General features: G+C 33.8%; 1 protein-coding gene across 1 annotated transcript; it reads right to left on the reverse strand.

The window, feature by feature from the left end:
* Positions 1 to 5,032: 5,032 nt before the first annotated feature.
* Positions 5,033 to 16,366, reverse strand: LOC593293 (NADPH oxidase 5-like). Its single transcript, XM_030989777.1, has 10 exons — positions 16,356 to 16,366; positions 15,736 to 15,850; positions 14,332 to 14,482; positions 13,336 to 13,546; positions 12,600 to 12,811; positions 11,400 to 11,513; positions 7,030 to 7,811; positions 6,362 to 6,568; positions 5,558 to 5,824; positions 5,033 to 5,197 (listed from the first exon to the last, which is right to left on the reverse strand). Exons 1-10 carry the CDS (start codon positions 16,364 to 16,366, stop codon positions 5,066 to 5,068), a joined length of 2,202 nt encoding a protein of 733 aa, XP_030845637.1. The 3' UTR covers positions 5,033 to 5,065.
* Between the last annotated feature and the right edge of the window lie 1,147 nt (positions 16,367 to 17,513).

The following is a 17,513-nucleotide window of genomic DNA, read 5'->3' on the forward strand; positions in this document are numbered from 1 at the left end:
ATAGTCATTATGGTTTTTGTTCCGATCACTCAACTGTTCCTTCGTTGATGAATTCACAGGGTAATGTTGTTTCTTCTAATAGTTCAAATACATAAAGGATAGGAATATTTCAAAACCTGTCCGAGGCTTTCGATATTGTGGACATAATATACTCTCACATTATACTCTTACATCATAATATACTCTTACATCATAATATACTCTTTCATCATAATATACTCTTACATCATAATAAACTCTTACATCGTAATAAACACTTACATCGTAATATACTCTTACATCATAATATACTCTTACATCGTAATATACTCTTACATCATAATATACTCTTACATCATAATAAACTATTACATCATAATATACTCTTACATCATAATAAACTCTTACATCATAATATACTCTTTCGTCATAATAAATTCATAATATACTCTTACATCATAATATACTCTTTCATCATAATTTATACTCTTACATCATAATATATTCATGATATACTCTTACATTATAATATATTCATAATATACTCTTACATTATAATATATTCATAATATACTCTTACATCATAATATCCTCTTACATCATAATATACTCTTACATCATAATATACTCTTTCATCATAATATACTCTTACATCATAATATACTCTTACATCATAATATACTCTTACATCATAATATACTCTTACATCATAATATACTCTTACATCATAATATAATCTTTCATCTTAATATACTCTTACATCATAATATACTCTTACATCATAATATACTCTTACATCATAATATACTCTTTCATCATAATAAACTCTTACATCATAATATACTCTTACATCGTAATAAACTCTTACATTATAATAAACTCTTACATCATAATATACTCTTACATCGTAATATACTCTTACATCATAATATACTCTTACGTCATAATATACTCTTACATCATAATATACTCTTACATCATAATATACTCTTACATTATAATATATTCATAATATACTCTTACATCATAATATACTCTTAAATCATAATATACTCTTACATCATAATATACTCTTACATTATAATATATTCATAATATACTCTTACATCATAATATACTCTTACATCATAATATACTCTTACGTCATAATATACTCTTACATCATAATATACTCTTACATCATAATATACTCTTACATTATAATATATTCATAATATACTCTTTCATCATAATATACTCTTACTTCATAATATACTCTTACAGCATAATATACTCTTACATCATAATATACTCTTACATCATAATATACTCTTACATCATAATATACTCTTACATCATAATATAATCTTTCATCTTAATATACTCTTACATCATAATATACTCTTACATGATAATATACTCTTACATCATAATATACTCTTTCATCATAATAAACTCTTACATCATTAAATACTCTTACATCATAATAAACTCTTACATTATAATAAACTCTTACATCATAATATACTCTTACATCGTAATATACTCTTACATCATAATATACTCTTACGTCATAATATACTCTTACATCATAATATACTGTTACATTATAATAAACTCTTACATCATAATATACTCTTTCATCATAATATATTCATAATATACTCTTACATCATAATATACTCTTACATCATAAAAACTCTTACATCATAATATACTCTTACATCATAATATACTCTTAAATCATAATATACTCTTACATCATAATATACTCTTTCATCACAATATATTCATAATATACTCTTACATCATAATATACTCTTACATCATAAAAACTCTTACATCATAATATACTCTTACATCATAATATACTCTTAAATCATAATATACTCTTACATCATAATATACTCTTTCATCATAATATATTCATAATATACTCTTACATCATAATAAACTCTTACATCATAATATACTCTTACATCATAAATATACTCTTAAATCATAATATACTCTTACATCATAATATACTCTTTCATCATAATATATTCATAATATACTCTTACATCATAATAAACTCTTACATCATAATATACTCTTACATCATAATATACTCTTACATCATAATATACTCTTACATCATAATATACTCTTACATCATAATATACTCTTACATCATAATATACTCTTACATCATAATAAACTCTTACATCATAATATACTCTTACATCATAATATACTCTTTCATCATAATATATTCATAATATACTCTTACATCATAATATACTCTTACATCATAATATACTCTTACATCATAATATACTCTTACATCATAATATACTCTTACATCATAATAAACTCTTACATCATAATATACTCTTACATCATAATATACTCTTTCATCATAATATATTCATAATATACTCTTACATCATAATATACTCTTACATCATAATATACTCTTACATCATAATATACTCTTAAATCATAATATACTCTTAAATCATAATATACTCTTACATCATAATATACTCTTTCATCACAATATATTCATAATATACTCTTACATCATAATAAACTCTTACATCATAATATACTCTTACATCATAATATACTCTTACATCATAATATACTCTTACATCATAAAAACTCTTACATCATAATATACTCTTACATCATAATATACTCTTAAATCATAATATACTCTTACATCATAATATACTCTTTCATCATAATATATTCATAATATACTCTTACATCATAATAAACTCTTACATCATAATATACTCTTACATCATAAATATACTCTTAAATCATAATATACTCTTACATCATAATATACTCTTTCATCATAATATATTCATAATATACTCTTACATCATAATAAACTCTTACATCATAATATACTCTTACATCATAATAAACTCTTACATCATAATATACTCTTACATCATAATATACTCTTACATCATAATATACTCTTTCATCATAATATATTCATAATATACTCTTACATCATAATATACTCTTACATCATAATATACTCTTACTTCATAATATACTCTTACAGCATAATATACTCTTACATCATAATATACTCTTACATCATATTATACTCTTACATCATAATATACTCTTACATCATAATATACTCTTTCATCATAATATCCTCTTACATCATAATATACTCTTACATCATAATGTACTCTTACATCATAATATACTCTTACATCATAATATACTCTTACATCATAATATATTCATAATATACTCTTACATCATAATATACTCTTTCATCATAATATACTCTTACATCATATTATACTCTTACATCATAATATACTCTTACATCATAATATACTCTTACATCATAATATACTCTTTCATCATAATATACTCTTTCATCATAATATACTCTTACATCATAATATCCTCTTACATCATATTATACTCTTACATCATAATATACTCTTTCATCATAATATATTCATAATATACTCTTACATCATAATATACTCTTACATCATAATATACTCTTACATCATAATATACTCTTAAATCATAATATACTCTTACATCATAATATACTCTTTCATCATAATATATTCATAATATACTCTTACATCATAATATACTCTTACATCATAATATACTCTTACATCATAATATACTCTTTCATCATAATATATTCATAATATACTCTTACATCATAATATACTCTTACATCATAATATACTCTTACATCATAATATACTCTTAAATCATAATATACTCTTACATCATAATATACTCTTTCATCATAATATATTCATAATATACTCTTACATCATAATATACTCTTACATCATAATATACTCTTACATCATATTATACTCTTACATCATAATATACTCTTACATCATAATATACTCTTACATCATAATATACTCTTTCATCATAATATACTCTTTCATCATAATATACTCTTACATCATAATATACTCTTTCATCATAATATATTCATAATATACTCTTACATCATAATATACTCTTTCATCATAATATACTCTTACATCATAATATACTCTTACATCATAATGTACTCTTACATCATAATATACTCTTACATCATAATATATTCATAATATACTCTTACATCATAATATATTCATAATATACTCTTACATCATAATATACTCTTACATAAACCGAAATTTCATGGTGTCCAGGGCGTTCCTCTAGAAATGCTCAAATGGTTGTAACGTTTACTTGATTATCAAGTATATGGTAATCAATTTGTTCGTATTTACAATGTATGCAGAATGTTAATTGTTAAGTTACCAAACGGTTTAAAGCCAATATACTAATAATCAATAAGAAGTATACTTTATATTTAATAATAAAAAATATCAAATATATATTAAATTCACTTGACACAATAACCCTATACAAACATGTAAATTCTACTTCACTAACGAAAGCGATTTTTGATAATTTCCTTGGATGAAGTGGGATGCCCGTATAAATTATGCAATCGGTAAAGTATCGAGATGGACTGGTATATATATCTTATATTTCCATAATAATTATATTGTATTACAGTTTGGGGAAATTTTGTAAAATAAAGATATATACATTATTTAGATAACACCCGAATAATGTAAACGTATACATGTATGTTCCAATATCCATTATTTTGCCAGTTCTTCTCCCCCTCTTTATGAAGGTAACTACTCTCACTATCACTCATCTATATCAGTGTTGTACAGCAGTTGTTGATTCTATTAATTTTAGAATATACTCCAAAATACAATATGAAGTTTGACTGAAGTTAATATTGGCTTTCACAACCATATGACCATAACACAAGAAGAAAAAAGTGTTTTCATATTTCGACATTTTCATATGAAGTGATTGCACTAATCTCAGTGATAAACATAGATAATCATTAGTCTATTGTCATATGGAGATATGTTCACCTTTGAATAAAATGAATGAATGAAAGTATTGTGCCGAATGGGACACGCGGTGTGCGGATTTTAGTAACTGCTGCACTTTCCGTTTCAAATCTTTAAAAAGTTAGATTACTTTGTGTTTGGTCAATTCTTTAAAACATGATGTCTTCATGGTCTTAGAAGTTCTCCTTTCTGAATTCCATGTGGTACTGTAAGCATTTGGTTGAAAGGATCTTTCCTAGAGCAGGAGAGCCACAGAAGAACACAGTGATCTTGCCTTTGTGCTGCTGTTTCAGGTTTTGGAAAACCTAATGTGATCACGTAAATGAGAAAGGAGCGAAAGACATTCATTATGTATGTTTCCCGGTTATACTCAAACTTCCATTTATTTATTTATACAAAATAAAAACATGACCAGCAAAGCTGTGTTCCATTATGTTCGTGATTAAGACCAAACATTATTTTAACAGTATTATTTTTTTTTAAGAGGATGGTGCCCAGATAGGAAAAATAGAGCAGGGGCAGAGACCAAAATATAAAGAGAGAATGTGGGTGGGAGGAGAGAGAGAAATAAACATTGTTTTAATTTATCAGGAAAATGTGAAAGGAGGACGACAGAAAGGGACAGATGTACATGATTGCAGTATCATGTGGAAAACATGGCCTACCTCGTCCCAATCCGGCCTTCCAGCCTGGGTCCTCGTCTTCAAGCCCGTGATCGTATCTCGATTTTTCTTCTGGTGGATGAGATCGAGAGCGACGTGGAGTCCGATTGCCTTCATGTCACTGGGTAAGAGAGCTGATGTCATGTAGAGATGGATATCGAGAAAGCGATCTGCTGCGGGTATCTCAGCCTGTTCCAACTCGATGGTGCTGATGAGGCTGATAAACCACTCGAAGGAACGTTGATCACGATTGATCCAAACAAAGTCCACCTTAGAAAAAAAAGGAATTAAGAAGAAAGTGGAAGATAATCATTCCATCACCTTGATTGTCCCTTAGATGAATATACCTTACATATTAATGAGTATGTTTATTAGCATAATTATAGTAATCATCCTCGCCATTAACGTTGTCATCACAACATGACTGAACTTTCCTCTTTTTGTATCGTTTCTCTACTTTATTCCCTATCAGTTTATTTCTATCCCGTTTGGTCAGACTTGACACTGAAGAATAAAGAAAGCGAAATATATATTATCGAGATGAGTTTCCAAAGTCTTTTAGAATATTAATAAATAATATATACCCATATCAACCCTTCTTTAATCCGATTACATATGTTAAGTGAACATAGTTTAAAGAAAGCATTAACAATAATTTGATAGTACGCCAAACCTATATGATTATGAATGTCAATCATGTTACACCTCCCCCTTCGCTGTCATATTTAGATCCCGTCTGTTGTTTACACTTTGTAGTGTTAAATAATCTCATATAAAAAATGAATGTAAATTGTGTTGTTTTTCTACCTTCTTGGTTTTCAGGATAGATGATGTATCGGTCACCCAAGTATGGTTGCAGTTTGGACACTGCTTCTTGGCCGCCTTATATCTCTCATGTATGCTCTGTAGGATAGAGGCAAACGGTGTGATGCCTATTCCTGCCCCGATGAGTACGGCATGTTCAGCCTCCATGATATGCTGCGCAGGTGCCCCATACGGACCATCTAATATAACCTGAGGGGAACATGGTGATAAATAAATCATGATTTTGCCATTCTTACGTATTTGTTACATATTTAAAGTGGCATTGAGTGTTGAGACGAAGCTTCAAGGTACTTTCTAATTTTGTGATAGTTATCATAATTAATTTGTATAAGAACTCCATCTTGTGTGACTTGATGCCCTTGAATATCTTTTCACCCTTGATCTGTTTTTGTTGTTGATGTCTTACGGTAAAAGCGGAAGTGGAATGATTGTATTTTAAAATAATCAAGCAAGGTTGAATGCCTTTTGCAAATATCAGTTGACGTTCATGATAACATCACCCATCGTTGTCAACATTCTCATCGATCTACAGTGAACATCGGTCTTAAACAAGCATTTACCATTTACTAGTTTAACCATGTTTCAAAATTTATCATTGATGATTCTTCAATTTTAACAGTGAATTATTTTGTTGGTAGGCCTGCACTTACTTCCAATCCAGTGTGAGGTGTACCGCCTAAATCCTTTGACAGATCCAACGAATGTCGAGCACCGTTCCTTCTTAACGTCACTAAACTCATCTTCCTGTTAACATCGTCGTTCGGCTTTCCACCGACGCTTCTCCTTTCCCGAACAGCTAGAGACTGTCTAACCCTCAGTGATTGTCTTTTGGTGGTATTCCCTCGAGGTGCCTCCTGTACATCAATGCTTTGGCGAGAGTTCAACGATTTCATTTTGAAACTGTTGCCATTGACCGCTAAAGTCATAGATATTTCGCCCAGCTCTTTGTGAGGCATCGGTTGGCAATCACCTTGGGAAGCAGATGGGTGATCAGCTTTACGTGGAAGACTTAATTGTGTTGGATTCACTTTCTGTGCAAGTGATTCATCATCGTTCTGACCAGTGTTATATGGTTTGCCCTCTGTTACGGTCTTGGTTCCATCTTTGTCACCGTTCGGTAATTCTGGCACGAAGCCTAAGTTGGTTGCACCTCTTGCGGTTCTCCTTCTTTTGTTGTATGTTTTTGAAGATCTACGTCCGTTATTATCAATTGGTATATCCGAGGTGGTGCTCTGCTGGCTGTTAGACTCCACGGCGGATGTACTCTTGGTAGAACTAACTTCAACGATGACCTCTAAAGGTGTGTCGTGTTCTTTGTCGATCTCGCCAAAGCCTGGTTCGTCTTCAAGAAGAGCGAGCTGACGTTCTCTGACGACATTGTAGAGTCGCTTTGTCCAGTGTCCCACACATCTTATATGAAGAGTCAAGAAATCTGCGATATAAACAATGCCATATATGGAAATGTTAGATTTGCCTATACGCCAAGCTTCGTTCAGTTGTTTGAAACAACACAAGTACGCAAGAAATTCGTATGTAAAATAGACAATGTCTTCACGGTTAAATATTAGAAGAAGAAAAAAGGTATGACAGAAGAATACAAAATAGCTAAAATGGTCCAATGGATTTGGCACAAACCCTTTAAGACCACTAAATGCAATATAGATCATTCGGTGGCTCTACCATTGCAATGTACCAACTGTGTATCCTCCCCAGGCAAAAAAGAAAAACAAGAAAGGAATTAAAGACATATATAAGAGAGACAAAATTGAGTGAGAGAGAGAAGATGAAAAACCGTACCTTGTTGTTCTGGTGCGCTGCTAATGGTGAAAGGATGCCACTCATGAAATGATATGGATGGAATATTAACATGGATATATTCTCCTGCGTGGAACCTGAAATTAGCGGGACGCTGGATAACAAGATGTACAACCTGTAAAGAAATCGTCAGGAAACGAGACCGTTTGAATTTAAAAGTCTTTAAATCTATATATCTAAATCTATGAATCTTTAAATTAAGTACACTATTGTTTTCTTTCTCTACCTGACGGCAAGAATCAAGTATCAATCTCAAATTCTTCTTGAATCCCTGAGACACAATGAGTTGTAGCACAGGCAGGGGCGGCGATTTCTTTTCATGACCGGGGGACGAAATGCGAGGGACCAGTGGCGTAATGAGCAAAAACGATTAGGGAGGGGGGGCAGAAAGAAACAAAAATCTGCATCACCACCACTCTTATAATGTTACATGATTGCCCCGCGGAACGTCTTTTACAGTGGGGGGGGGGGGGGGTAAAGTATTAATGATCAAATAGAGCGTAGCGAGTGGAACATACATTTGCGTGGGGTCCAGGGACAAAGCCCCAGCGGGAGTCAAGGGGTGGAGCCCCAGGAAGCTCAGGTTATTAAAGGTATTAAAATACGAACAGATGAACAACCAGGGGCCCGCCTAAGAGCCCTTGGTTGGGTCCAGGGAGCAGAGCTCCCGGAAGCTGAGGGGTTTTAGATATTTAATGACGGTCTGATGAGTATCCAGGGGAGGGAGGCCCGCAAGCTCAGGGGTTTTAGGTATTTAATAACGGTCAGATGAGCGTATTTTTATCATCCCTCATTTTGTCACACTGGCAGGTCACTATTCTTTCTTTCTATTTATCTTCAACATACTTTTTCTAAAAAGTGAGGGGGTTGGGGGCGGCTCGAGCCCCCTGAGCCGGGCCCTAAAATATAGGCTTCTTAATAAGCATAGTTTTAGCCTGACTGTAAATTAGGGGATTTGTCATTTTCCAATAAACGCATTACGAAAGTATAATTTACAAAAGTGAGAAAAAATCCAGGAAAATCATGTAATTTCAGCAACATTTGTATATCACTGGTATCGAATGAGAAATAAACCACGTTTGAATTTATGGGGGGGGGGCAACTGCCCCTAAGCCCACCATCAGTACGCTAATGCGAGGGACGAGGGAGCATAGTCAATGAGAGAGGCGAAGGTGACGGCAGTGACAATCTCCTTACTGGTTTTTGAAGTTTTGTTGTCTTAAAAAAAATAACATTCTCTAGCAAACTAGGGTATAAAACCAAGCAATATCCCCTTTTTCACACTTCACTTTTACTTTGCAGGTAAGTAGTATGCAGTCCGAATATCAATTTAGTAGGAAGATTTTAGTAAGTAGGGAGCTAGGGCATGGATGGGATTTATATTTCCCACTCTAGACCTCTGTCATATACATATTTATATCGCTATGGGAGTTGAAATGGCAAATATCAGCCTGGCAAATATCAGCCTGGCAAATATAAAGATTTACGTTGTAGTGACTCCATACTGAAAAGAGCAAGCGGAATATTCATTTATATAGCACTGATCCATTTCTATAAATCTTAATCTTGTAGACATACAGTGTAAACAGTGCTTACGTGATACCGACAGAATACAGATTTTCTACAATATTTACTTGTATATTTTAAAGGATATTATGCGAGGGAGGTTAGCGACCGAGCGAGATGATTTTGCATTTTTATTAGTCTAAACGCTGCACTCTTGGGCCCTCCATAGCCTAAAAGTGTGTTGCAGTCTTTAGTCAGTATTTGCTAAAAGATTATTTTGTGCACTTTTTCAAATTTTCAGGGGGGGGACGTATCCCCCGCCCCCACCCTGGATCGCTGCCCCTGACCACAGGCGTACTGGTGGAGGTGCTTGGGGGCTACTACCCCCTCAACTTCAAGTTTCATGACCAAGAAAAAAAATTGAAAGGAAAATGAGAAACGAATGAAGAAAAAGAAATAAAGAAAGAAGGAAAAAGAGAAAGGAAAAAAAGAAAGAAAAGGAGGAAAGAAAAATATTCCATCGATATATTGTTTTTTTTAATACAGCTGTTATTTTCTTCCGTAATAAGTCTATTGGTGCCATCAATGATATAACACGTTTAGGTTCTGAGGTACTCATTAATGCAAGTTTTCACTTCTTAAAAGGTGGATAATCGTCAGTTTCTCGGAGTTGTCTCCCGAAAACGGAGGGAAAATATCTAAATGACGATTGAACCCTGCCTATCATCAATGGAGAGATTGAAGGAGTGATAATTGCCTATATGATCAAAGTGCCTTAAATTGAAAGTTTCAAACTACAAGAAGTAAACAACAAATTCTCGCTCGGTTGCTACATGACCTCACAAAATGCTCGACTTCAGGAAACTTAATTTTCCGTAATATTGCAAATTTTCTGTAATATTGCCATTTGCCACAATATGGCTGGGTTGTTAGCAATTCATGAGATATACTTACATTAGCAGGTAACACGTATCCTTTCTGAATGTAGACTTTACCAAATCGTGCTCGTCTGAAGAATCCAAAACGTAGAAGGCGTTCTGCAAGGTAGATTATGCCTGGTGCGATAAACCATATCCAGAAGTATTTAGAATGTATGATAATCAAGCACCAGAAAACAATACACAACTGATGTGTCCAGTAAAACACCTAGGAAACAAAACAAAAACGAAAAAAAGACCCGAGGGTCAATTACTCATTATTTCTTCATTGGTTAACAAAGGTTGAATATGGATTAGTTATTTAATAAATGCCCACATGGAGGCCATATGAGCTACGAACTGTCAGTGGTAGTAACGACCTTTTTGCGGGTATAGCCGACTTGAATATTATATAGCTAATGTATTTCAGTAGTCAGAACTCTGAATTTAGAATAATGGACAGCAAATAAATTTAAAACATTGGCGGCGTATTGTGTTTTCTTATCAAGCGTTGCTATTTGTATTCTGGCAGCTATTTGAAGTCAATGTAAGAACTAAGGAATTTCAAAACGGAAATCAGAAACGTCACATTGATTGGTGACAATTATTGGCAAATACATAGAACTGACTTTGACTAGAGACAATCAAAATCAATTTATTGTCTAAGGAATAAAAGGTTGAGCTAAAAGAAGATTAAAAGCTCACTTTGAAGTATCCGTTCCTCCTGATAAAGGGTAATGAGCAGATCGTCATAATGATGAGTACGATGATGATCAAAATACCAGTGATGATACAAGAACCTTCAACAAGGCCAAGACCGGGAAAAGGTCGGACCAGGACATTACGAATCCATGCAGCTGTTGTGCCATTTACATTCTCTACCTGGTAGATCAATCCTATTTATGAAGGAAAAAAAACATTATACTTTAAAATTACAAGGAGGGTATTCACGAGCAACTCTTTATAAAGCAGGTTATCGTTTTTGTTTTCCCATCTTATTTTTGAACAAGATCGTTTAGTATATTGGCTCTGATCTACGTCCAATCGGTCCCATTGGTTCAGTGGTATCATAAAACCCTTACCGTAACCCTACGTCAACACTAATTCTAATTCTAACACAGGCTGCCCCTACCAAGTTTTCAGACAATGAGACACAATAATGTCAAAAATCATGAGTTGGTTTATGGTTTATCAACATATTGCCTTAAGGCTGAATTAAATTCAGTTTACAAGATAGAAAACAAAATCAACTTGCAAATCAATGTTGTAACAATTATCATACAATGTGAGAATATTAAACAATAAAACAATACGGCAAGATAATGAAAGTGTATTTCAGTTTTCTTCATTCAATTTCTACTATAAAAAGTTTGCTTTATTTATAAAGGAATTCGTGACTGTCTCACCGATATTTGCAATATGACCGGCTGTATGGATAACAGACAAGATGATGATGAAGATGGCAACAATCTTGTGGATTATGACATGCTGATCGAGAGGGAGTACCGACATCAGGAACGTATTACGTAATATCGTCAGCAGCTTCCGAAGCATCAGGACCAGGACAAAACAACATTCGAAACTAAGACAGCGACCTGTAGTGTGATGTTAGCAAAATTATAGATAAGTATTGCTTCGTTTACAACATGGTAATCAGGCAGTATTTCCAGTGCAGCAAGTCAAGTGAGATAAATAAAGACTCGTTCAAAAATGACTCGGAAAAACCGCGTCATTGTTTGTTTTTTGTTTTTTTAATGACGGCCTAAATGCATTTCATATTTCTGTATTTTATAGTATACAGATTGCTCCCCAAATACGCGGAACTCCTTGTTTCGCTTAGTTGCAATTCATTTACACATAAAAGAACCGCGGCGGCTTTTTTTTTTTTTACCGCGCCGTATCTGAACAAGCCTTAAGGATATGGAGAGAACGAGGAGCGCGAGAAAGACTAGTACAGAAGAGATAACTAATAAATCAGATACCTGCACTTCTGGCGATGATTATTGCCGCTGGATGCCTCTCATCATTGACGCTACGATAGCCTTCGTACGCACCCCATGCTGCCAGCCCAACGTTGATGATGACGAAGACGATCCAGAAGATGATGACGGAGAAGTTATTGCGGAGTGCATGATAGCTACAACGTGATTGACTTTTAGGTTTCTTCTTTTTAGGGTTCAGCCACTCAGCCGCACTGATAAAAGACAATCAGTTTGATTAATCATGCTTCTGTAAACTCATTGTAACTATTTAATAGGAAATCAAGTCATGAAAAGAATAAGCCAGTTCATAGATACAATCTGCGCATGGGCAGATAAAGGTCATTTGTACCAAAATGGTAAAACCCACAGAGATGAATACTGGATATGCGCTCATGAAAGTTATGTAACATTATTCATTTATGCACCAACGGTACATTCTATGGTACGCAGGTGGAAGTATTTTTTTCAGGAGGTCAAACAAAAGGTATTCATGAAGCACATCTAGAACTTTGGCAGTTATTATTCTAAGATGCTCAAAGTGGAACTTCCCTCCCTAAAAAGGATAGGGCTCAGAAACATTCATGACTAGGCTGATGGATGGTTATCTCGGGAAAAGCGAACATTTCCATGCACTGGACACACATTTGCATTTTTGAACAATTTATTAAAGGGTTGTGTATTGTAGATAGTATTTTAGAACATTTAGCAAGTTCATTGATCTCTTTTTATATCCTACCAGAAGCTAAGATTAGATGTGATGCCAGGGTACCGCTGTAGCTGCTCAGAAAGCTCTTCAAAGCTGACCTCACCATCGCCATCGACATCAGCATCAGCGAAAAGGATTTCAGTAAGCTCCGTCAATGTTTCCTCGGGCAGGGTCAATGCACATTCATCTGTGCAAGATCGGAGTACCGTCCTGAGCTCATCAACGTCGATAAATCCGCTACCTGTTAGGATAAGGATTGAACGGAAATGTCAAAGACGTAGTTTTGTTGTTGTGAAATCATTTGTTGTATATTATATATAATAAAGAAATTACCACAATTAATTCAAACATGATTCGGCCGCTTTGTCATTTGAAAAGCTTATTTCGTTGTGTTTTTTAATTATTATTTATGCGGGGTGTTCGTTTGTACTCTACATTGTACATTGGAGGCCAAGAAGGGTTTACTCTTCTTCACTTTTATTACAAAACTTTGCTGCCATTACCATTAGACCTAAAATAAAAACTTGTTTTATTGCCTTTTGCGACCGACCCAAAAGTCTGAAAATCTACGGTCGGCATTTAAAACAAATAAAAAATTAAACCGTTTTTTTGAATTTTTTGTATTAATGAATACAAAAATACATATTTTGTTTGACTTAGGATATAAATGCACAAAATCAAATTATTCTAAACAAACTTCACATTGCTAGCAAGTTTTACAGGTAGTTGAAAACCAACTTCGTCAGCAGGAAAGCACAGAGTGTTGTCTCAACCCAACATTGCAAACCATGGATTATTATGAGGTGAAAAAGATAGGAATGGAATGATGACTCTGAAACACATGTATTAAAGCATTACAAATTGAGAAATATCAGCCAAAGGACGGCGGGGGGAAAAACAAGAAACATTCAAAGCTGAAAAATATCGGCCCAAAGAGGACGACAAAAAAAAAAAAAAAAAAAACCGACCAACCGACCCATGTCTTTATCTTGATTTTGTGATTACAAGATTATTTTCCAACCTTACCATCTACGTCATAAACCTGGAAGAGAAAGTGAAGCTTCTGTTGTTCTGTTCCATTGACAAGAAGCCGCAGAGCAACTATCAGTTCCTCCAAGCTGATACTCCCTGACTGATCCTTGTCATTGAGCTCAAAGAACCGCTCAGCAAAGAAGGACTAAATAGGCAAGACAAATTAATCAGATTCAAATTATAAATACACTTCAATACTAATCATATACAAGCTCTGCTTATTAATGCAGGCTCCTCTGTAGGGCCTGTAACTCACAAGCATAGCTTTCATCATAGTTACCTCAATATTTCACTCTTCTTTTACGTTCTTTCTTTTAATTTAATGCTTTCAAACAAATTGGTATGAGGTATTCACTCAATAGATTTTATATTTAATTGTACTATTTTTTTAGTGCATCCATTACAAAATGTGAAATTAATGTGAATTATAATATAATAAATTGAATCCGAAACGAAAATTCCTCACATTTTACAAGTTGAAAGCGTATCCATTCTTCCTCTAAACTTGTTATTAATTTACCTCACATTATGCTTCTATCTAATCTTATTTTATTATTTTGTAACCTTCTCTTCAGCTTTTATGAACATCAACTGCTTTTGATGTAAATGTGGAATAAATAAACATCAAGCTTCAATACTTGCATCAGTTCTATTTCCCCTAGTGCAAAGAATCTAACCAATCACTATAATAACTATCATAATAAATGTCACCATTAACATCTCTCTCTCCCTCTCTCTCTCTCTCTCTCTCTTTCCCTTTTAACATAAATTTGCATCATTTAAGATTTTGAATACTGATAATGTATGACTTTTATATTGTTGGACGTCTGTAACAACGTTTAATAATAATAATAATAATAGCTCACATTTATAATGCGCCTAATACTTTGTTTCTAGGCGCGGAACATATTATTACCCCGGTCATCGAATTCAGGCTTACCCGCAACACAATGTATGTACATTTTCCACTCCCTGGGGAGCATTCCAGCTAGTCGCCATTTTACAAGCACCACTTGCTAATCCAACCACATTAACTTTCGCATCCTACCGGGTACCCATTTTAACACCTGGGTGGAGAGTGGCAAATGTAGATCAATGTCTTGCCAAAGGACATTAGTGCCGCGGCGGGACTTGAACCGCGGACCTTGTGATCCACAGTCCGGTGACATATCCCCTCGATGATCCATCCATGAACAATAACATTTTATTGATGAGTTGTGATTGATGTATGAAGATGTATATACATTCTTATATGCATATGTGTATGCAAGTGTTGAGGAGGGGGTGTCTGTGTCTGCATAAATCAATACTAATCAATCATATTATGTCCAAAGTGGTTGCTAGCTGCATCACAAATTAAAACAAATTGATGGGTATGGCACAAGTCATGTTACATACCTCCTTCACATTCAGTGCATTTATGAACTCGTCCAAATCAATGAGGTTATCGTCTCCTGCAACTTCGTGGAGGTGCTTCTCCAACCTCACCAGCCATTTCCCATCTTTTCCTTGCCTAAAAAAGATATGCAGATAAAATAATCTTTATGGAATAGAAGTAGTTTCTCATGTAATAAAGAGGTTGAAACATGATGAGAACATTGCTTAGTACGATCTTAAGCAAGAATCTATCTACAATATTAATGCCCCCCCCCCTCTCTATCTCTCTCTCTCTCTCTCTCTCTCTCTCTCTCTATCCGGGTTCATTAGACGTGTGATTGGTAGTTAAAAGTAGTTGAATCTTTGGAGACTAGAGTAGCAGGCATTTCAAGTAGTGTTGTATATATTAAAAAAAATATACATATATACCGCTTGATATTGATGAACTTATACATAAAAAACATGTATGGTATCAATGATAACTTAACCTTAAAGCCTAAGTGACTGTAAAGGTTTTTCGTGGTGGGAAATTTTCTTTTGCTAATTTGCTAAGAGGTCTATAATGAGTTTCGTTTTATGGATGTATCTTGTAACGGGCAGTAGGTTTATTAGGCTTTTAAAAATAATAGTTGAACACCTACCTTCCTGTCATAGCGTATCGGCTGATACTGTGCGATTCAGAATACGTGTCGTCACCAAGTGGCTCGTTACACACCGAACCCCAATATGTTTCTGTAAGAAAGAAAAAATCAGAATATATAAACGCGAGTTTGAATGCATATTTTGTGAGCGCGAGAAATAGATAGCTGAATAAGATTTAGGCCTGCATCATGGCATGTATGATTGTGTTTGTCAGGAAGCTGTCACTAACACTGGCATAACATTCAAGTTAAGCTTCTCAGTCTCAAAATGTTAGTTTATTGATTTATTTGGATATATCTATGGCTTATACCTGTTTTGTTCCGTTTTGGGGTTTACAGGAGACTTCCCATTGTACGATTGTTATCTGTTTATTTGTTCATATCTTGACACGGTCATGACAATGAAATGCATACCAGGTCGCATATCCATACACTCATCAACTGACGATCAATCTTGTTTACTTGAAACCGTACTTTTGCTGTAATTGACCCTTTTCTTCTCTTTGTGCGTGAACTTAAAGGTATTACAAAGTTTTGAAAAATGGGTGGATAGTGATTCTTTACAATTTTGATATATTTGGATGCCCCTTTTTTTTTTTTTAAAGCACTAGAAATGTTAACCCCTAAAAAACTTCTGCTTTCGAGAAAAATTGAATATAAAGATTTACCGGTGCTCCCGGTAAATTTTGATAAATTTCAAATAGCTCATACGGCCGTACTATGCCGGTAGCTGCGACCATGGCAATCTCAGAATATGTAGTTGTGGTATATAATTGGCGAACGGGAATAGCTAATCGGACGAAATTAGTCAAGAAACATTGTTTTATAGCTTAATTAATATATCGTGACCTTGAGAGGGAGCTATACAACGTAAATTGATTATTATTTATAATTGCATAACTTAAGACTCGATTTCGACCGCGACGAAGATCACTGAATACTGTAGGATCGCATATGCTTCCAATATGTTCATTTAAACCAAATTCATGACCCCATACCAAAACTTTGTATTACCTTTAACCCAAAAAAATATTATAGCCACAGTCACTGCTGATACAAGGAAATCAGGTAGCGCTGATGTGGTTATTGTCAAGATTTTACGCTTGAAGGAACGTTGTCTATCTTTGCAATATCATAAATATTGCTGGCACAAAATTT

The sequence above is a fragment of the Strongylocentrotus purpuratus genome, unplaced genomic scaffold, assembly GCF_000002235.5.
Source record: "Strongylocentrotus purpuratus isolate Spur 01 unplaced genomic scaffold, Spur_5.0 spur5_contig_843, whole genome shotgun sequence".
In the NCBI taxonomy this organism is placed as follows: domain Eukaryota; kingdom Metazoa; phylum Echinodermata; class Echinoidea; order Camarodonta; family Strongylocentrotidae; genus Strongylocentrotus; species Strongylocentrotus purpuratus.